Consider the following 21,827-nt stretch of genomic DNA (forward strand, 5'->3'; position numbering starts at 1 on the left):
TCTAGGTATCTGTATGACCACAGCAGTAAGTCCCGAGTCTAGGTATCTGTATGACCACAGCAGTAAGTCCCGAGTCTAGGTGTCTGTATGACCACAGCAGTAATCCCCGAGTCTAGGTATCTGTATGACCACAGCAGTAAGTCCCGAGTCTAGGTGTCTGTATGACCACAGCAGTAAGTCCCGAGTCTAGGTGTCTGTATGACCACAGCAGTAAGCCCCGAGTCTAGGTGTCTGTATGACCACAGCAGTAAGCCCCGAGTCTAGGTGTCTGTATGACCACAGCAGTAAGTCCCGAGTCTAGGTATCTGAATGAGGTCCTAAGCCCCGAGTCTAGGTCACACTGATGACATTAGACAAGGTTACATTTATTATGGGAGTAACAGACAGAAGAGGAGTCACAAATTTTGGGAACCAGGAAGCAGAGGACGGGAAAATGAAAAACAAATGACCGGTTACAGGGAGATGGGACTGAAGGGGACAAGGAGAGGATAGGAACTGAGGTCAGTGTAAGGACAATGGAGCATGCAGGGGGCTGAGGAGGTGAAAGGGGGGGGGTGGGCGAAAAGCAGGGACAGAGGGACAGTCAGACATTCCTGTGATAATGAGCAGAGTCTATGACAACCTGAGAAGGGATCAGATCTCTGAGATCAGCAGAACAGCTCCTGGTGAGCAGGGTGGATATTGCTAGCGCTTCCCTCAGGCCGGGTACACACTATACGTACTGTATACCGGCTCAGCGTATGAGGCTCAGCATACTGACAATGTATCCTGCAATTATCCGCAGGACATTCACACCAGTGTGTGCTATAGCGGGGGCAGAGCAGAGTCCCGGGCAGAGCTGGCGGCAGGGGTGCTGATGGGCATGTCAGTATTAGCAGTATGCCATCACATGTGCTGGAGTTAGTAATGAGTCACACAGGGGCATATTAAGAGAGGAGGGGCCCAGTGCAGTATCCATCCAGGGCCCCTCCTCTCCCGTAGCTGGCAGCGCACTGAGCACAGCGCCAAAGCAGTAGACTCTGGGCACTCGCCTGGCACAGCGACCATTTCCCAGGAAATGTTTACAGCACCGATACCTCTCCAGAGTCCCACGTCGGGCGGTAATAAAAATACTAGTATGCCCGTGGCGAACATTTCACCAATTTGTCTCTGGATTCTGACCAGCACGGACCGTTTGCTGGGGGTATTGTAAGCTGAGCCCCTATAGATGCAAATGATAATGTACAGTTACTCCGCCTCACCGTCTCCTACGCCAATCAGTGGCTCCCGGGAGCTCTCATGGAAAGTAAAGAAAAGAGGCGTTGCTTTTAAGGCGCAAACCCGGTGCTGATTGGCTGGGAGTTGCGAGCCTGGAATCGATGTGAGAGGGAAGAGCGCCCCCTATGGCAGCAGCCGCATGTGTTGTGCTGCCCGCGCGCCCTCATTATGTAATAGCTACGTCACGCAGCCAATCAGAACGTAAGCAGTGTCGGCACATGGCCAATCAGAATGTCGGCACATGGCTAGGGCGCGGGTCCATGTGGGAGCACAGACCACCAGTACTGCGCGAGAACAGCAGCCAGCGGTGGTCACCCCAATCCCGCCTCTCCCGGGTCACTGTGCCAGCTCTGTGTTCTGGTAGTGGTCTTTACATATTAAGGTTATACCAAAGCTTTTATTATGGTTTTGTCTTTTTTTTTCCCCATCAAATTTTATACAATTATTCTCCAAATTCTGTCATTTATTGCAGAGTGAAATCCGTCCCAGAAGAATCACATTAATATGTTACTTAGTCTTTGTAATATTCAAAGAGCGTTCGGGACAAAGGGACTAAGCGCATTACATACAAGAATGGGAGCAGCGTGTGCAATGTGGCCCGTGTACCCCGCAGCCATTATAGATACGTCTCTGGTGTCACGTGTGTTTATCAGCAGTATGGCTATCACATGTGGTAGAGTCACTGACGTGTCACGTGTGTTTATCAGCAGTATGGCTATCACATGTGGTAGAGTCACTGACGTGTCACGTGTGTTCATCAGCAGTATGGCTATCACATGTGGTAGAGTCACTGACGTGTCACGTGTGTTCATCAGCAGTATGGCTATCACATGTGGTAGAGTCACTGACGTGTCACGTGTTATCAGCAGTATGGCTATCACATGTGGTACAGTCACTGACGTGTCACGTGTGTTCATCAGCAGTATGGCTATCACATGTGGTACAGTCACTGACGTGTCACGTGTGTTCATCAGCAGTATGGCTATCACATGTGGTAGAGTCACTGACGTGTCACGTGTGTTCATCAGCAGTATGGCTATCACATGTGGTAGAGTCACTGACGTGTCACGTGTTATCAGCAGTATGGCTATCACATGTGGTAGAGTCACTGACGTGTCACATGTGGTAGAGTCACTGACGTGTCACATGTGGTAGAGTCACTGACGTGTCACATGTGGTAGGGTCACTGACGTGTCACATGTGGTAGGGTCACTGACGTGTCACATGTGGTAGGGTCACTGACGTGTCACATGTGGTAGGGTCACTGACTAATATATGTGCATACAATCTATTTTCCTTGATATTTCCCATTAGTGGACACTTCCTATACATTGGCAGCCATAATACAAGTCTATTGCGACTCATTCCCAGCGCCAAAGGCGACATATTAGGATTACCGCAGCCAGAATTCGGCTTATACCGCACCTCCAGCATCGTTCCCATCCACGCTTCTCTCCTCCTCTGCGCTCACTTTGTCATTCTCAAATCGCACCAGCAGCGGTATGATCAGGAGCTCCTTCGGTGGGTCACCAGCGTGGCATCGCCTCCTCCTTGGTGGAAGTTTGGAAGATTCTTCAATAATTGGGGGTAACTTTAAGGATTCCTGCACCTGAATAAACAGGACACCATCATATGTAATCAGCTCCATTACCATCTATTGTGCCTCTAATAATACTCAGCCTGAAGCTGTTCCTATACTCCAATACCACTCAGTTAGATCACGGTTATCAATTAACAGCGCTGTGTAATATATGGACACTTTATAAGTTAATGATATTAACATGCTGAATAATATTGGTTCAACACACAAAATGGCAACATCCACTGTGGGTAGGCGACACGTAGAGCGTAATTAGGAGGAACGGAGTGACGCCATAGCATTATATGGGAACCTATAATAGGACACTTTCAGTGTAACAGAAATAATGATACTTCTTGCAGTCAGTTTCCAATGACAAGTTGGGGTCTGTGGGTCAGGGAACTTTACCTTTTAGCCCAAAACATAATTAGATATGCCGACGTTACCCCCTTGATTTGAAAGGAAGGAAATCATATAGTTATGCCCCATATAATGCCCCCATATAATGCCCCGGTAGTGCCACTTCTACAAAAAAACAAACAAAAAAAACACTTCCCTTATCCCCGCTCCTGCATCTGCCGCCGTCCTGTCCGCCAGGCTGCTCCTCGGAACATAGTGCGCATGGAAAGAGCCGGAAGCTGGAGTTCAGAAGAGAACTCCAGCCTCCGGCTAACGCAGCGCTGCAGGAAAGGAGCTGGGCGATTGGGAGATTTGCAGCGAGAACGCTATTATTGAAACACGCCTGGTTTGGGCTGAGGACTATGAAAATAATGAGAGTTATGGTAAAACTTTCCTTTGTTAACTCTCTTTCTTCGAAGTCCATAGGGTCCACAGGGAGACCTTGGGGGTGTAGCTGGTGGTTGAGGACCGGGCACCAAGCAGTTAAAGCATTCAGCTCCCAGGATGCATCAGTCCAACCCCCTATAGCCCGCCCCCGAGCCAGAGGCAAGTCAGTTAGTGACAAGCCGGAGGAGGATAAGACAGAAGGAAGACTGGTACACTCAAGAATCACACTCTCACGTAGAAGGAGACGGGAAACATAGCCCGTATGAAGCCAGGGGTGTCAGGGAGGTTGCCCTGTGGACCCTATGGACTTCGAAGAAAGAGTTAACAAAAGGTAAGTTTACAATAACTCATTTTCTTCTTCAGGGTCCATAGGGCTCCACAGGGAGACCTTGGGGATGTCCCAAAGCAGTTATTCAAGGCTGGGGACGCTCCTGCACTGAGAGGAGAATCCGGCGCCCAAATGATGCATCCGGAGAGGCAAACGTATCGAAGGCATAGAACCTCAAAGATATGGACAGATGACCACGTGGCCGCCTTACAAAGCTGTTCAGCTAAGGTGCCACAGCGAGCTGCCCACGAATGACCCACAGAATGAGTAGAATGAGCAGTGACAGTAGCCGGCACAGGAAGGCCCGTCTGTGTGTAAGCCTGTGAGATAGTCATGAGGAGCCATCTGGCCAATGCCTGTTTGCTGGCTGGCCATCCCTTCTTGTGAAATCCATAGAGCACGAAAAAGGTCTGGTGATTGAAAGGCTGGGACTACAATTTCCTCATGTGGAAACGAGTAACAACTTTTGGAAGGAAACCAGGGCCTGGTGGAATATCAGAAATGAGCGTCAGGAGAGCGCCCCTAATCTGACACCCTCCTGGTGGACGCCATAGCCAGAAGAAAAAGAGTCTTTGCCATGAGCCACTTGTCAGACTTGTATTTGTGTGTGAACTCGGTGTCTGAGAAAAGCCTGTGTGGGTGTCTGGAGGTGTGTAGAGAAAGCTGGCAGGCCTGAGGAGACCTCTTGGCATGGATTAGAAGTCTTCTCTGACTGGGAATCGAAACTGGGTCTCAGCGGAGAGATGCCGAATTGTACCCACTAGACCACCAGGGACTTCGGTGTTGGGGACAGGTTGTTACGTGTTGTAGAAGATAGTGTACCAGTGGATTGACCAGGCTGTAACTGGGTTGACACTGAGAATAATATAAAACAAACACTCTTCTTACTTGTCTTTGTAACCGGAACACTGAGTGGTAGATCTTGGCAACGTATTGACCAGGCGCAAACTGGGTTGTCGCAGAAACCAGGATCCGGGAGCACTCAGATGGTACAGAACCGGAAACAAACTAAATGCTGGAAAGGATAGTGGATAGTGATACCAGGAACGGAACCAATGGAGCAGGAACACACTATGCAGCGTGGATGGTAATAGGAGAACAGAACAAATCCGGAACCAGGTAAACCATGTAATCCAGGATTCTCAGGCTCTAGTGCAGGTATAGGCTAAACTGCAATATCAGGATGCATCACAAGCAAAGTTAAACTTCATCCAGGATGGACAGGGTTAAACAGTTCACTGGTAGCCAGTGGAGAGTCAGAAATGAAGGAACAATGAACAATGCTAAATCAGAGCTTGGTGCCCAGAGGTTAATAGCACTGCAGGGCTACAGGATTACCTTAGCAGAGTGGAAATGCAGGAATCTTGCAAACTGACTGATAGCTAGTTTCTGGAGTCTGAGCAGACAGGTGGATGCTTTGCACAGGTGCGGTACTGGTTCGGATAACTGGAACAGGCTGGAATTACGTATGCAGCCAGTGGAATAGCTGACACAGGTGTAGAATACTCACAGGAACCCGTGCAGCAGATAGGATCAAATCTGCACAAACCAAAATCCAGGAATGCAATAGGAGCACAGCATAGCTTACTCAGTAAGGACTGAGATTAGACGTTGTACTGGTGATTTGGTAGAGTCTGCAGCTGGGAGATATACCCCTGGGTTACCCGGGATAGGCTAAGCAGAATCAGGTGGAGCTGGGAGGCTCAGGAAGTCACTTGGTTGGCTGTTACAGTCAGGTGGTCAGGACTTGTCACTGCAATACTCTAAGGCAGTCTCTGATGTTGTTTGTGGCCTAGCAGGCCAGGAAATACTGAAGCCTGTGCGTCTCACAGGGATGGTAGTAAATGCACAACTGAGTTCAGGGAGCGAGCTGGCTGGCCACAGGAGTGGTAAGTGACCCAGCGACTGAGGTAATAAGCCCAGGTAGTGACACCACTTGAGTTCCACAGATTCTAGGGGTTAAAATGGAGGACCCTGGAGGGCACGAAGAACTACTGAAAAATCCCATGGAGCCACTGGAGAGACAAAGGGAGGTTGTATACGGAGGACACCCTAGAGGAAGGTGTGGACATCCAGTAGTGGAGCAAGTCTACGCTGGAACCAAATGAATAGAGCAGAGAAATGTGCTTTCAGTGAGGCAAGGCGGAGACCAAGGTCCAATCCAGCTTGAAGGAAGGCCAGGACTCTGGAAATCCTAAATACTTGAGGGGCTTAGCTTCTGGTACAACATCATTGGAAATATGATTGCCACACTCTGTGGTAGATCCGAGCAGAGGCTGGCTTATGCGCTCTGAGCACAGTGCTGACTACAGAGCTAGAGAATCCTTTGGACCTTAGGAGGGATGTCTCAAGAGCCACGCCATCAAAGACAGACAACCCAGGTCGGGTAAAGGCAAGGACTCTGAGACAATAGGTACGGACGTTGAGGCAGCAGGAACGGAGTGTTGATGGAGATACTCCGAAGACCTGAGTACCAATGACGTCTGGGCCAAGCTGGAGCCACCAGCAGGACAGTGCCTCCGTCTTGTTTGAACTTCCGAAGAACTCAAGGAAGAAAGGATACTGGAGGAAAGAGGTACGCAAACTGGAAGGTCCACTTCACTGACAATGCATTTACGAAGGTTGCCTCAGCATCCCTTGTTCTGGACCCGTACACTGGCAGTCTGTGATTGTGTCATGAGGCCATGAGGTCCACCTCTGGAAGGCCCCATCTGCTCACTAGGAGTTGATGGCTGAGGAAGTCTGCTTCCCAATTGAGAACTCCCAGAATGAACACCACAGAGATGGCCAGGAGGTGACCCTCAGCCCATGTCAGAATGCATGACACTTCTGTCATTGCTGCCAGACTTCGAATGCCTTCTTGATGATTGATGTAAGCCACTGTTGTGGCATTGTCGGACTGTACCTGTACAGGTTTTCCCTGAAGTATGTTCTTGGCCAGAATGAGGCCTCTGTAGATAGCTTGAAGTTTTGAAGTTCCAATATGTTGATTGGCAGGGTTGATTCGACCGATGTCCAATGGCCCTGGAAAGAGTGTTGACCGGTCACTGCACCCCAGCCCCAGAGACTGTCATTCATTGTTAGGAGTACCCAGTCCGGGACCCAAAAGGGGCGACCCTTGGTTAGATGAGATGTTTGTAGCCACCAAGATAGGGACAGAAGCACCTCTGAAGAGAGCACCATCATCTGAGCTTTGATCCGATGGGGTAACCCGTTTCACCTGGAGAGGATCAGTCTTTGCAAAGGCCTGGAGTGGAACCGAGCATACTCCACCATGTCGAAGGTGGACACCATGGATCCCACAACCTGCATTGCAGAGTGGATTGACACTCGGCGACTGTGGAGGAATCTGTGCACTCGTAGTTGAAGTGTGGAGATCTTGTCTGATGTTAGAAAAATTCTCTGATCCTCAGAATCTATCAGGGCTCCCAGATGAATCATCTGTGAAAGATTCAGGGAGGACTTTTTCCAGCTGTGAAGGAAAGCAATGGTTAGTCGCAGATGACGTTGAAGCACCTCTGTGGATCCTGCTAAGAAGGTCGTCCAGATATGGTAGCAGGCGGACACCCTGACCACGCAGGTGGGCCACCATGATAGCCATAATTTTGGTAAAGACCCGTGGAGCTGCGGATAGTCCAAAGGGCAGAGCCTGAAATTGGAAGTGTTACTGTAGAATAGCAAAACCTAAAATATCGCTGATGAGAGGGCGCTATAGGTACATGTAGGTAAGCGTCCTGAATATCCAGAGATACCATAAAGACCCCAGGCTCCATAGCTAGGATGATAGAGCGTAGGATTTCCATCCTGAACTTCGATACATTGAGGAATTTGTTCAGGTACTTGAGGTTGAGAATAGGCTGATGAAACCCATTTGGCTTCTGAACCAGAAAAAGTAGAATAATAACCGGTCCCTCGCTGAGATAGTGGGACTGGCAGAAATACCCCTGCTTGCAGCAAGGACTGTATGCCTTTCTGGATTTGTAGGGCCTTGCTTGGGTCTGAAGGAGGGCCTGTGTAGAAAAACTGGAGGGGTGGCCGTTGTAGAAATGAGAGGGCACACCCGTGAGAGACCACTTCTCTTACCCAATCGTCCGTGGTGGTTTGACACCAGCACTGGGCAAACTAAGGAAGTCGGCCTCCTACTCTGGGATCCCCCAGGGGGGCTTGTCCTCAGATTTTGAAGCAAGTCCTCTGGTGGTCCAGGCCTGCCTGGTCTACGCAGGCCTAGTGGAAGCTGACTGCTTAGGAAACCACTGACCTTTAAGCTTTCCCTGAGGACGAAAGGACCTAAAAGATGTAGTCCGAGGCATTGTATTAGTAGTAGCTGAAGGCAGAAATGCAGTTTTTGATGCGCCAATGTGGTTACAATCTTGTCAAGGTCTGGGCCAAACAAAATCTCCCCGTTGTAGGGCAATACTTCTAGGCCCTTCTTGGAATCCGCATCTGCCTTCCATGAGCGTAGCCACAGGGTACGGCGGGCAGACACCACCGTGGCCGAGACTCTAGAGGTTAGGAGACTGGCATCCAATGTCGTTTCCCCAGTACAGGAAGCTGCATCTCGTATGTGAGCGATGAAAGACATCGGATCCCTAGAAGCATCTGCGGAAAAGAGCCTCATCTGCCGTGTGTATGAGCCTCACATTACTGCTGGGTATGTACAGTAAGTGCAATGGTTCATGCCTCGGGCCTCGTCTGCCGTGTGTGTATGAGCCTCACCTTACTGCTGTATATGTACAGTAAGTACAATGGTTCATGCCTCGGGCCTCGTCTGCCGTGTGTGTATGAGCCTCACCTTACTGCTCGATATGTACAGTAAGCGCAATGGTTCATGCCTCGGGCCTCGTCTGCCGTGTGTGTATGAGCCTCACCTTACTGCTGTATATGTACAGTAAGCACAATAGTTCATGCCTCGGGCCTCGTCTGCCGTGTGTGTATGAGCCTCACCTTACTGCTCGATATGTACAGTAAGCGCAATGGTTCATGCCTCGTGCCTCGTCTGCCGTGTATATGAGCCTCACCTTACTGCTGGATATGTACAGTAAGCGCAATGGTTCATGCCTCGTGCCTCGTCTGCCGTGTATATGAGCCTCACCTTACTGCTGGATATGTACAGTAAGCGCAATGGTTCATGCCTCGGGCCTCGTCTGCCGTGTGTGTATGAGCCTCACCTTACTGCTGTATATGTACAGTAAGTGCAATGGTTCATGCCTCGGGCCTCGTCTGCCGTGTGTGTATGAGCCTCACCTTACTGCTGTATATGTACAGTAAGTGCAATGGTTCATGCCTCGGGCCTCGTCTGCCGTGTGTGTATGAGCCTCACATTACTGCTGGGATATGTACAGTAAGTGCAATGGTTCATGCCTCGGGCCTCGTCTGCCGTGTGTGTAGGAGCCTCACCTTACTGCTGGGATATGTACAGTAAGTGCAATGGTTCATGCCTCGGGCCTCGTCTGCCGTGTGTGTATGAGCCTCACATTACTGCTGGGTATGTACAGTAAGTGCAATGGTTCATGCCTCGGGCCTCGTCTGCCGTGTGTGTATGAGCCTCACCTTACTGCTAGATATGTACAGTAAGCGCAATGGTTCATGCCTCGGGCCTCGTCTGCCGTGTGTGTATGAGCCTCACCTTACTGCTGGATATGTACAGTAAGCGCAATGGTTCATGCCTCGGGCCTCGTCTGCCCTGTGTATGAGCCTCACCTTACTGCTGGGATATGTACAGTAAGCCCAATGGTTCATGCCTCGGGCCTCGTCTGCCGTGTGTGTATGAGCCTCACCTTACTGCTGGGTATGTACAGTAAGCGCAATGGTTCATGCCTCGGGCCTCGTCTGCCGTGTGTGTATGAGCCTCACCTTACTGCTGGGTATGTACAGTAAGCGCAATGGTTCATGCCTCGGGCCTCGTCTGCCGTGTGTGTATGAGCCTCACCTTACTGCTGGGTATGTACAGTAAGCGCAATGGTTCATGCCTCGGGCCTCGTCTGCCGTGTGTGTATGAGCCTCACCTTACTGCTGGGTATGTACAGTAAGCGCAATGGTTCATGCCTCGGGCCTCGTCTGCCGTGTGTGTATGAGCCTCACCTTACTGCTGGGATATGTACAGTAAGCGCAATGGTTCATGCCTCGGGCCTCGTCTGCCGTGTGTGTATGAGCCTCACCTTACTGCTGGGATATGTACAGTAAGTGCAATGGTTCATGCCTCGGGCCTCATCTGCCGTGTGTGTATGAGCCTCACCTTACTGCTGGGTATGTACAGTAAGTGCAAAGGTTCATGCCTCGGGCCTCGTCTGCCGTGTGTGTATGAGCCTCACCTTACTGCTGGGATATGCACAGTAAGCGCAATGGTTCATGCCTCAGGCCTCGTCTGCCGTGTGTGTATGAGCCTCACCTTACTGCTGGGTATGTACAGTAAGCGCAATGGTTCATGCCTCGGGCCTCGTCTGCCGTGTGTGTATGAGCCTCACCTTACTGCTGGGTATGTACAGTAAGCGCAATGGTTCATGCCTCGGGCCTCGTCTGCCGTGTGTGTATGAGCCTCACCTTACTGCTGGGTATGTACAGTAAGCGCAATGGTTCATGCCTCGGGCCTCGTCTGCCGTGTGTGTATGAGCCTCACCTTACTGCTGGACATGTACAGTAAGCCCAATGGTTCATGCCTCGTGCCTCGTCTGCCGTGTGTGTATGAGCCTCACCTTACTGCTGGATATGTACAGTAAGCCCAATGGTTCATGCCTCGTGCCTCGTCTGCCGTGTGTGTATGAGCCTCACCTTACTGCTGGATATGTACAGTAAGCCCAATGGTTCATGCCTCGGCCCTCGTCTGCCGCGTGTGTATGAGCCTCACCTTACTGCTGGATATGTACAGTAAGCGCAATGGTTCATGCCTCGGGCCTCGTCTGCCGCGTGTGTATGAGCCTCACATTACTGCTGTATATGTACAGTAAGCGCAATGGTTCATGCCTCGGGCCTCGTCTGCCGCGTGTGTATGAGCCTCACATTACTGCTGGGTATGTACAGTAAGCGCAATGGTTCATACCTCGGGCCTCGTCTGCCGTGTGTGTATGAGCCTCACCTTACTGCTGGGTATGTACAGTAAGCGCAATGGTTCATGCCTCGGGCCTCGTCTGCCGTGTGTGTATGAGCCTCACCTTACTGCTGGGTATGTACAGTAAGCGCAATGGTTCATGCCTCGGGCCTCGTCTGCCGTGTGTGTATGAGCCTCACCTTACTGCTGGGTATGTACAGTAAGCGCAATGGTTCATGCCTCGGGCCTCGTCTGCCGTGTGTGTATGAGCCTCACCTTACTGCTGGGTATGTACAGTAAGCGCAATGGTTCATGCCTCGGGCCTCGTCTGCCGTGTGTGTAGGAGCCTCACCTTACTGCTGGGTATGTACAGTAAGCGCAATGGTTCATGCCTCGGGCCTCGTCTGCCGTGTGTGTAGGAGCCTCACCTTACTGCTGGGTATGTACAGTAAGCGCAATGGTTCATGCCTCGTGCCTCATCTGCCGTGTGTGTAGGAGCCTCACCTTACTGCTGGGTATGTACAGTAAGCGCAATGGTTCATACCTCGGGCCTCGTCTGCCGTGTGTGTATGAGCCTCACCTTACTGCTGGGTATGTACAGTAAGCGCAATGGTTCATGCCTCGGGCCTCGTCTGCCGTGTGTGTATGAGCCTCACCTTACTGCTGGGTATGTACAGTAAGCGCAATGGTTCATGCCTCGGGCCTCGTCTGCCGTGTGTGTATGAGCCTCACCTTACTGCTGGGTATGTACAGTAAGCGCAATGGTTCATGCCTCGGGCCTCGTCTGCCGTGTGTGTATGAGCCTCACCTTACTGCTGGGTATGTACAGTAAGCGCAATGGTTCATGCCTCGGGCCTCGTCTGCAGTGTGTGTATGAGCCTCACCTTACTGCTGGGTATGTACAGTAAGCGCAATGGTTCATGCCTCGGGCCTCGTCTGCCGTGTGTGTATGAGCCTCACCTTACTGCTGGGTATGTACAGTAAGCGCAATGGTTCATGCCTCGGGCCTCGTCTGCCGTGTGTGTATGAGCCTCACCTTACTGCTGGGTATGTACAGTAAGCGCAATGGTTCATGCCTTGTGCCTCGTCTGCCGTGTGTGTATGAGCCTCACCTTACTGCTGGGTATGTACAGTAAGCGCAATGGTTCATGCCTCGTGCCTCATCTGTTGTGTGTGTATGAGCCTCACCTTACTGCTGGGTATGTACAGTAAGTGCAATGGTTCATGCCTCGTGCCTCGTCTGCCGTGTGTGTATGAGCCTCACCTTACTGCTGGGTATGTACAGTAAGTACAATGGTTCATGCCTCGTGCCTCGTCTGCCGTGTGTGTATGAGCCTCACCTTACTGCTGGGTATGTACAGTAAGTGCAATGGTTCATGCCTCGTGCCTCGTCTGCCGTGTGTGTATGAGCCTCACCTTACTGCTGGGTATGTACAGTAAGTGCAATGGTTCATGCCTCGTGCCTCGTCTGCCGTTTGTGTATGAGCCTCACCTTGCTGCTGGGATCTTTCATGACGTCTGGATCTGGGCTGAGGCATTGGGAGATAGGCGGCAGGAATCCTCCGCCAGGTTCACTCTCCTGCTTCAGAAACTCTTGTTTGGCTGCACAGGAATATATGATCCAGTTACATAGATCCAGCAATGCAGCCATGATGAGTGGAGCTAGGAGGACATCGGCTCCAGTGCTCAGTACACACATACACAATAACACAATCCCAGTGCTCAGTACACACATACAAAATAACACAATCCCAGTGCTCAGTACACACATACACAATAACACAATCCCAGTGCTCAGTACAGACATACACAATAACACAATCCCAGTGCTCAGTACACACATACAAAATAACACAATCCCAGTGCTCAGTACAGACATACACAATAACACAATCCCAGTGCTCAGTACACACATACAAAATAACACAATCCCAGTGCTCAGTACACACATACACAATAACACAATCCCAGTGCTCAGTACAGACATACACAATAACACAATCCCAGTGCTCAGTACAGACATACACAATAACACAATCCCAGTGCTCAGTACAGACATACACAATAACACAATCCCAGTGCTCAGTACAGACATACACAATAACACAATCCCAGTGCTCAGTACACACATACACAATAACACAATCCCAGTGCTCAGTACACACATACAAAATAACACAATCCCAGTGCTCAGTACACACATACACAATAACACAATCCCAGTGCTCAGTACACACATACACAATAACACAATCCCAGTGCTCAGTACAGACATACACAATAACACAGTAACACAATCCCAGTGCTCAGTACAGACATACACAATAACACAGTAACACAATCCCAGTGCTCAGTACAGACATACACACTAACACAGTAACACAATCCCAGTGCTCAGTACACACATACACAATAACACAATCTCAGTGCTCAGTACAGACATACACAATAACACAATCCCAGTGCTCAGTACAGACATACACAATAACACAATCCCAGTGCTCAGTACACACATACACAATAACACAATCCCAGTGCTCAGTACAGACATACACAATAACACAATCCCAGTGCTCAGTACAGACATACACAATAACACAATCCCAGTGCTCAGTACACACATACACAATAACACAATCCCAGTGCTCAGTACAGACATACACAATAACACAATCCCAGTGCTCAGTACAGACATACACACTAACACAGTAACACAATCCCAGTGCTCAGTACAGACATACACAATAACACAATCCCAGTGCTCAGTACAGACATACACAATAACACAATCCCAGTGCTCAGTACAGACATACACAATAACACAATCCCAGTGCTCAGTACAGACATACACAATAACACAATCCCAGTGCTCAGTACACACATACACAATAACACAATCCCAGTGCTCAGTACACACATACACAATAACACAATCCCAGTGCTCAGTACAGACATACACAATAACACAATCCCAGTGCTCAGTACACACATACACAATAACACAATCCCAGTGCTCAGTACACACATACACAATAACACAATCCCAGTGCTCAGTACAGACATACACAATAACACAATCCCAGTGCTCAGTACAGACATACAAAATAACACAATCCAAGTGCTCAGTACACACATACACAATAACACAGTAACACAATCCCAGTGCTCAGTACACACATACACAATAACACAATCCCAGTGCTCAGTACACACATACACAATAACACAATCCCAGTGCTCAGTACAGACATACACAATAACACAGTAACACAATCCCAGTGCTCAGTACAGACATACACAATAACACAATCCTAGGGCTCGTACAGTAACTACCAGCATATACATCGTAGGTAAGGAGGAGACTATGGCCCTGATTCAGAGCCGGACGCTCTGACCAGAGCGCTCGCTCTGAATCAGGGCCCACCTCCATTAATATGGAGCGTCCTCCTGGACGCTCGCATAGCTGTGGGTCACCATCCACAGCATATACGAGCGTGCAGGATGATGGTCGCGATGGTCTTGACCATTGCGACCATCGGAACTGCGAGTAACAGCCTGCGGTTGGGTTTCTCAACCACAAGCCCGGAGTGATTTTGGCTCTATCAGAGCCAAAATCACTCCCACTGACATCACTAGTGATGTCAGTGGGACCGGCTTCTGACGGTAGGCGTTCCCTTGGGGGCGTGCTGTCAGTCAACATCGACAGCACGCCTCTTTTGATGAGACACTCCGAGCGAAGGAAAGTCCTTCGCTCGTCGCGTCTCGCGCATGCGCACGACGGAGCTCCCTCTGCTAATACACACACAGCGCAGTTGCTAATATCAGCGGTGATATGTAAATGTTTGTATCCGCATTGCGATCGCAGCCTGACATAAGGACGCACACTTCCCCTTACTCACATCCGTATACTTTGGCAACAGAAATAATCGGTAACATCGAGTAACATCGGACCCATACGCACAGGTCAGACATCACTGAGGAATTGCCAACTTCAGCGCACGCTGTGCGGCCTCAGGGGGCGTCTGGTATCGCAGTAGCTAATTTATGCATGCCCATGCAACGCCGTCCCAACGCACTGGCACGCCCGCATTCGGTCAACCACCCCCCGGTCACCACCCACAAACGGCAATTCCTGTCAATCACTCTGCAAAAAGTCCACGTGGTCGATTGCAGTGGCCGATCCGCGCACGCACACGGTGATTAATACGCAGTTCGCAACAATGGGCCGACCGTGTCTTACAGGATGACTGTGATCCGCACCTACGCAGCCGGTAGACTTGTCTTCATTGATCGCGCCTATACAATATTATTCTGTGAGCGAATTTAAAAAATAACAAATGATTTGACACTTTCATTCGTACACGGAAATTAGATGCAAATACAGCTTTCGTGAATAAAACTAATGTCAGGAAACGGTCCTCATACTTATGATGAGCCGAGTTTGTGTATCTGTGTGTGTACGGCGTAAACCTGACACATATGGTACCGCGGCCAAGCTGAACGCATCTTGTGATGCCTTGCAGCTATTTCATTATGATGGCTGGAGCCATACGCTGCTACTGAGAACCTGCACCAGTCCCTAATTCTCCAGGAGGTAAATAGAAATACTCTGTCATTAAACAAAAAACCCTAAAAGGTGAGATGAGCCCATTTCTACAGCCGAGGAAGAAAAACATTCTGACCTTATAAATAATAAGTGGTTTACTCACCGTGAGGGTATTTCCATCGTCCTGCAAAGGAGCCACCATAGAAAGTGGTGTGAGGCTTCCCGTGAGGGGGTGACATGTTATCCTGCCACAAGGAGACTTCCACGGGGACCGCAGGCCTCTCATAGCGCTCAGTCCTGCCGGAGGCACGTTGCTGTTCTGCTCCCTGGTCAAAGCCAAATGTGGGGAATAACCTGACAGTCTAGTAATAAGTATTATTTACATAGCGCCTCCCAGCCAGAGTACTGTGCGCCAGACAGATATACAGTCAGGTGCAGAAATATTGGGACATTGACAGACTATTCATATTTTGGCCTCTATTCACCACCACAATGGCTTTGAAATGAAACAAACAAGATGTGATTTACCTGCAGACTTTCAGATTTAATTTGAGGGTAATTACATCCAAATCAGGTGAACGGTGTAGGAATTACAATGGTTTCTATATGTGCCTCCCACTTTTTAAGGGGCCAAAAGTAATGGGACTATCAACTCAAAAGCTATTTCATGGACAGGTGTGGGCTATTCCCTCGTTATTTCATTATCAATTAAGCAGGTAAAAGGTCTGGAGTTGATTCTAGGTGTGATATTTGCATTTGGAATCAGTTGCTGTCGACTCTCAATATGAGATCCAAAGAGATGTCACTATCAGTGAAGCCATCATTAGGCTGAAAAATCTAAACGACCCCATCAGAGAGATAGCAAAAACATTAGGTGTGGCCAAATCAACTGTTTGGAACATTCTTAAAAAGAAATAATGCACCGGAGAGCTCAGCAACACCAAAAGACCCGGAAGACCATGGAAAACAACTGTGGTGGATGACAGAAGAATTATTTCCCTGGTGAAGAAAAACCCCTTCACAACAGTTGGCCAAATCAAGAACACTCTGAAGTGTTTCGGGCAATATTATATGCTCAAATTCAGTCAGATGCTTCAGAACTCATTGGACGGCCCTTCACAGTGCAGATGGACAATGACCCGAAGCATACTGCAAAAGCAACCAAATAGATTTTTAAGGGTAAAAAGTGGAATGTTATGCAATGGCCAAGTCAATCCCCTGACCTGAATCTGATTGAGCATGTATTTCACTTGATGAAGACAAAACTGAAGGGAAAATGCCCCAAGAACAAGCAGGAACTGAAGACATTTGCAGTAGAGGCCTGGCAGAGCATCACCAGGGATGAAACCCAGCGTCTGGTGATGTCTATGCGTTCCAGACTTCAGGCTGTGATTGCCTGCAAAGTATTAAAAAGTGAAAGTTAGATTTAGGATTGTTTAGTTTGTCCCATTACTTTTAGCCCCTTAAAAAGTGGGAGGCACATATAGAAACTGTTGTAATTCCTACACCGTTCACCTGATTTGGATGTAATTACCCTCAAATTAAATCTGAAAGTCTGCAGGTAAATCACATCTTGTTTGTTTCATTTCAAAGCCATTGTGGTGGTGACTAGAGGCCAAAATATGACAATTCTGTCAATGTCCCAATATTTATGCACCTGACTGTATAAGGGCGTCTGAGGCACCGAGGTACCAGTCAGACCGAACACACAGGAACAACGAGGACGATGGTGAAAGTAATGCGTATATAGATTAAGCAATGAATATTGTTACAGGCAAAATGAGTGTTCCTTGCACAATACCCAGCAATAATTAGAGTGTGGTGGCAGAGACAGTATACATGGCTCCTCTGTGTCTATATGTATCAGACGGCCTGGGATATACGTAATGGTTACATTCTGGTTATACAATCATTAAGAAAATGTCAGTTCTTCATTCTAGACAAACGAACAAGGCAATGAGCAGCAATATCACTGAATAATACTAAGTTACTAAGGATATTGGGTTATAGGAGCCTAAAGTCAGCCCTTACTATGCCACACGTATACCCCAACGCTGCGCTCTCTTTGGGTTTGTTGTCTACGTATGCGCATGGGACGGCAGACGTCTCACAAATGTGATTATTTCTGTTAGTTTCTGAGTAATTTACCACATGTGAGTTACATAGCTCCTTCCTTCTCTGCGTAGCGTTATAGGTGCGTTCTGAGCTGGACTGTCGGAGGCTCCCTGCGTTTAGTTGAGGTGCTTCAGACTTTTTCCCATATATTTCAAGTACTTCTACATCCTCATAACCCATCTCCTCGTCATTCCCGGTCTCCTCCGCTACCGGGGTGCAGCGTCCTAATGAGGGAGAACATCAGACCGATAGGAGGGAAGAAACAAAGTGGAGCTAGGAGCTGATTCGGATCCGCTTGCTAGGATGTGATCGCTCGTAGCTGGCCGATATTTGCAATCTGAGCTTGCATCACAATGGGCGTGCGCGAACCACTGCGAGAGATCGGGAAGCGCTCGCTCGCTCAGCATAGACAGCACAGCAGAATGAGGACCTCATTCAGAGTCGGTCGAGAGTTCCGATGCGCTCGTAACCGTCTCGATGGTTTGGCCTGTGCACGCACGGCGGCCGCACTGCGCGAGCGCAAGCGCCGGAGCAACAGAGAAACTCTGACGCTCCGGAGCTCGTTACCAAAGGGGCGGCTGTCGATGTTGATCGACAGCTGCCCCCGTTTGGTAGGTGGGTGGTTTCCAAAACGGAGGCGTTCCTTTACGAATGCTTACCGTTTTGTGGGCGGCCGCACTGACATCAGTGATGTCCGGGGAGCATCCTGCTCCATCAGAGCAGAAAGCTCCCAGGGGCTTACGAGTGCCCAGACCCAACCTTAGGGTCTAGTCGTAAGCCCCGATGGTCGCGATGGTGATCACCATCGCGACCATCAACCTGGTCGGTCGTTAAGCTGTGAGTGGCTACCCACAGCTTAACGATCAACAAGGAGGCGGCCGTTCAGGATGCAAGCGGCCGCCCTGATTCAGAGCGACCGCTTGCAACTAACAACCACCTGTGAATGAGGTCCTGAGTGACAGGAGAGGCCGTTTGTGGGTGGTAACAGGGGCAGGCCACTGGAAACGGGGGAGTGGAGGCCGTTTCAGAGGCATGCATAATAAAGAGGCAGCGTCATGGTACACGTCACCTGGTTGAATTTCACTCTGAAGTGATCGCAGTGCTTGCGGCAGGGTATAGTCTACCTCAAGCGCTGCGATCGCATCAGATTGTCCTCGATGTACCGATGGTTTCATGCACTTCCGGGAGATGACGTGCGCAAGTGGGCGTCTTATGAATGGCTGGTGGCGGTCGGCATACACAAAGTGACATAGTGGGCGTGCTAATGCCTTGCCGTGCGATCGCCTGTGTTGCTGGGCGTGTGTTGGATTTGCATACGCTGGGAGCGAGGTAACGCATCTAGCGAGCGGGTCTGAGCTCCTTTGTTCAAAGTAATCTAAACTTTATAGACTTCATATTTATCAACAATCATAATTAGGTTATTGTATTATACACTAAACAAAAACAGCGTCTTTATGTACATGTAACAAATGTTGGTTGTATATTTATCCTATGTTTCTTGTTTTAGTATCACTGGGAGATTTATCAATATAACACAAAATAAATCAGAAAATGAAAGAAGATCCTGCACCATCGACAGTGACTTACAGGACAGCGTCACTAGGAACCACAGCAGTGCCATCCTGTGACCGGTCATACAAACAAAATGGCTGCTGCGACATTTTGTTGTTAAACTGTCCATAGTAATTTTAATGTATATATTAGTGATTGTATTAATATTATTAGAATGTTTTTCTACTAATTGAGCGATGCTGTTTGATACTAATATTCAGCTATGTTAACCAAATATTTCACCGTTTTATTAGAAGTTGCCGTTTGATAGGATTCTCAAAGGAATGTGCTTTTGTTACATATTTTGACTAGTTGCATCTGAGATTGTGTGATATTGTCTGCTTTTAGCAGGGAGCCACCTTGAACATATAAGTGTCAATGTTACTTGTTATAATACTGTGCCAAAAACCATATTTAAGCAATGGCGCCCCCTATTGTTAATATTGATTTTAATAGTATGACCTTATAAAGGTACAGTATATCGTATCCGGTTTTTGTTAAGAGCCCTAGGGGTAAATTTACTAAGATTCGAGATGGTCCTGATTTTCAATGAGATTAATCTCGCTGGAACTCGCCAATACTCGGGTGACTTAATCCCCTTTTATCTCTCAAATTTACCAACAGGCGATTTGAGGCAAATCGAGTTGGCCGATGGTGAAGCAGAACGAGATATCTTTCTCGAGTATCTTGTTTTGCAGGATATTACTCGCCCGGGATTGCAGTGTTCTCTCTCTGCAAATCTCTCCTGAGCCAGCAGCCTGCACATATCAGTGAGAATTGTGCAGGCTGCTTGTGTGTTAGCCCTGTACAAAACGGGTTAAATTCTTTAAATAAAATTATGTGGGCCCCCCCCCCAAATGCCTAACCAGCCCTGGACTTATCAGCCTGTCCTGGTACCTAAAATTACAGGGTACAAAATGAGTAGGGTTCCACCGTAATTAAGGAACCAGCACCAGGCTGCAGGGCCAGTCCTGGTTTTAATTATAGGGGTAAAAAATGCATAGGGTTCCCCCTATAATTAAAACCAGCACTGGACCCAAAACGACTGGGGTGTAAAGCCACAGCCCAGAGACCCTATTACTGGGTCTCCCAGGCCAAAGTATTCTCACCCCAAGTCACTCTGGCCAAGCCGGGGATCTCTGGGGAGGTGGGAACCCCCCAAAAAAGGCACCCCCCCTCTCCCGAAACCCCAGGCCTGGTCTGAAGCCAGGGCTCTTCCCCGCACCCCTGGGTTGTGGGTACGGGGGTAATAAAGTGTAAAATAGATGTAAACTATTGTATTGTACAGTGGAATTACAGGTGCCAGCACGCCTGCCCTTTGGCACTTGTGGAATCACAAGTGCCAGCAGACGGCCGGCACCCGTACCCCTACTGTAAAATAAATAGTTAAATAAAGACAGTACACACACCATATACAGTAAAAGTTTATTACACACATACCTCACTCACATATACTTACCTGCTGCCACATGTTTCCATGTAGAAATCCGTGTGCATGGACCTGCACTATAAAAAAAGTTCCTATACTTACCTCCATCCTCGCGCTGGTCTCCGCAGCATCCAGGGGGGACTTGGCAAAAAAACAAACCGAGTACACGATCCATAAACTTACCATTAGCGGTGTATTGTGTTTGACCATATACACCGCTAACCGGCTCCCGACTGTTCAGCAAGAACTGTCAGGAGCCGACAGCCAATCAGCGGCCGCTAACTGTAGTGCGGCTGCTGATTGGCTCCGGCTCCTGACAGTTCCCACGTTAGCTGTTCAGTGAGTCAGGAGCCAGAGCCAATCAGCGGCTGCTCTACAGTTAGCGACTGCTAATTGGCTTCCGGCTCCTGACACACTGACTAGCCCACGAGGGAACTGTCAGGAGCAGGAGACGGAGCCAATCAGCAGCCGCTAACTGTAGAGCAGCTGCTGATTGGCTGGTGGCTCCTGACTCACTGAACAGCCCACGTGGGAACTGTCAGGAGCAGGAGACGGAGCCAATCAGCAGCCTCTAGCTGTAGAGCAGCTGCTGATTGGCTGGTGGCTCCTGACAGTTCTCACTGATCAGTCGGGAGCCAGTTAGTATATGGTACTATACCGCTAATGGTAAGTATATGGATCGGACCCCCCTGGATACTGCGGAGATCAGCGCGAGGATGGGGGGGAAGTATACGATCTTTTTTGCAATTCATTCCACACGGATTTCTACTTCGAGAAGTGGACAGACCGGCTGGTACTGGTAAGTATATGTGATTGTTGTATGTGTGTAATAAACTTGTACTATCTAAGGTGTGTGTGTGTTGTCTTTATTTAACTATTTATTTTACAGTGGACGTACGGGTGCTGGCCATCTGCTGGCACTTGTAGTTCCACAAGTACCAACGGGCAGGCATGCTGGCACCTGTAGTTCCACTGTAAAATATAATAGTTTACTTTGATTTAACACAATATTACCCCCGTACCCACAGCCCAGGGGTGCTGGGAAGACCAAGCCTAGAGTTTCGGGAGAGGGGGGGGGACCCATTTTTTGGGGGGGTTCCCACCTCCCCTGAGATCCCCGGCTTGGCCTGAGCGACTTGGGGTGAGAATGCTTTGGCCTGGGAGACCCGGTAATAGGGTCTCCAGGCTGTGGCATTACACCCCGGTCGTTTT

The 21,827-nt window shown here is 49.1% G+C and overlaps 1 protein-coding gene across 3 annotated transcripts in view; it reads right to left on the reverse strand.

The window, feature by feature from the left end:
• KIAA2012 (KIAA2012 ortholog) overlaps positions 1 to 21,827 on the reverse strand; it is a 287,207-nt gene that overhangs the window by 206,322 nt on the left and 59,058 nt on the right. For all 3 annotated transcript variants that reach the window (XM_088460713.1, XM_088460714.1, XM_088460715.1), the window contains 4 exons: positions 17,669 to 17,859; positions 15,684 to 15,846; positions 12,467 to 12,576; positions 2,683 to 2,866 (listed from right to left, as the gene is read on the reverse strand). In XM_088460713.1, coding sequence (XP_088316839.1) covers positions 2,683 to 2,866; positions 12,467 to 12,576; positions 15,684 to 15,846; positions 17,669 to 17,859 — 648 coding nt within the window. The remainder of the gene's footprint in view (positions 1 to 2,682; positions 2,867 to 12,466; positions 12,577 to 15,683; positions 15,847 to 17,668; positions 17,860 to 21,827) is intronic.

The sequence above is a fragment of the Taudactylus pleione genome, unplaced genomic scaffold (genome assembly GCF_031769625.1).
Source record: "Taudactylus pleione unplaced genomic scaffold, aTauple2 ptg000976l, whole genome shotgun sequence".
In the NCBI taxonomy this organism is placed as follows: domain Eukaryota; kingdom Metazoa; phylum Chordata; class Amphibia; order Anura; family Myobatrachidae; genus Taudactylus; species Taudactylus pleione.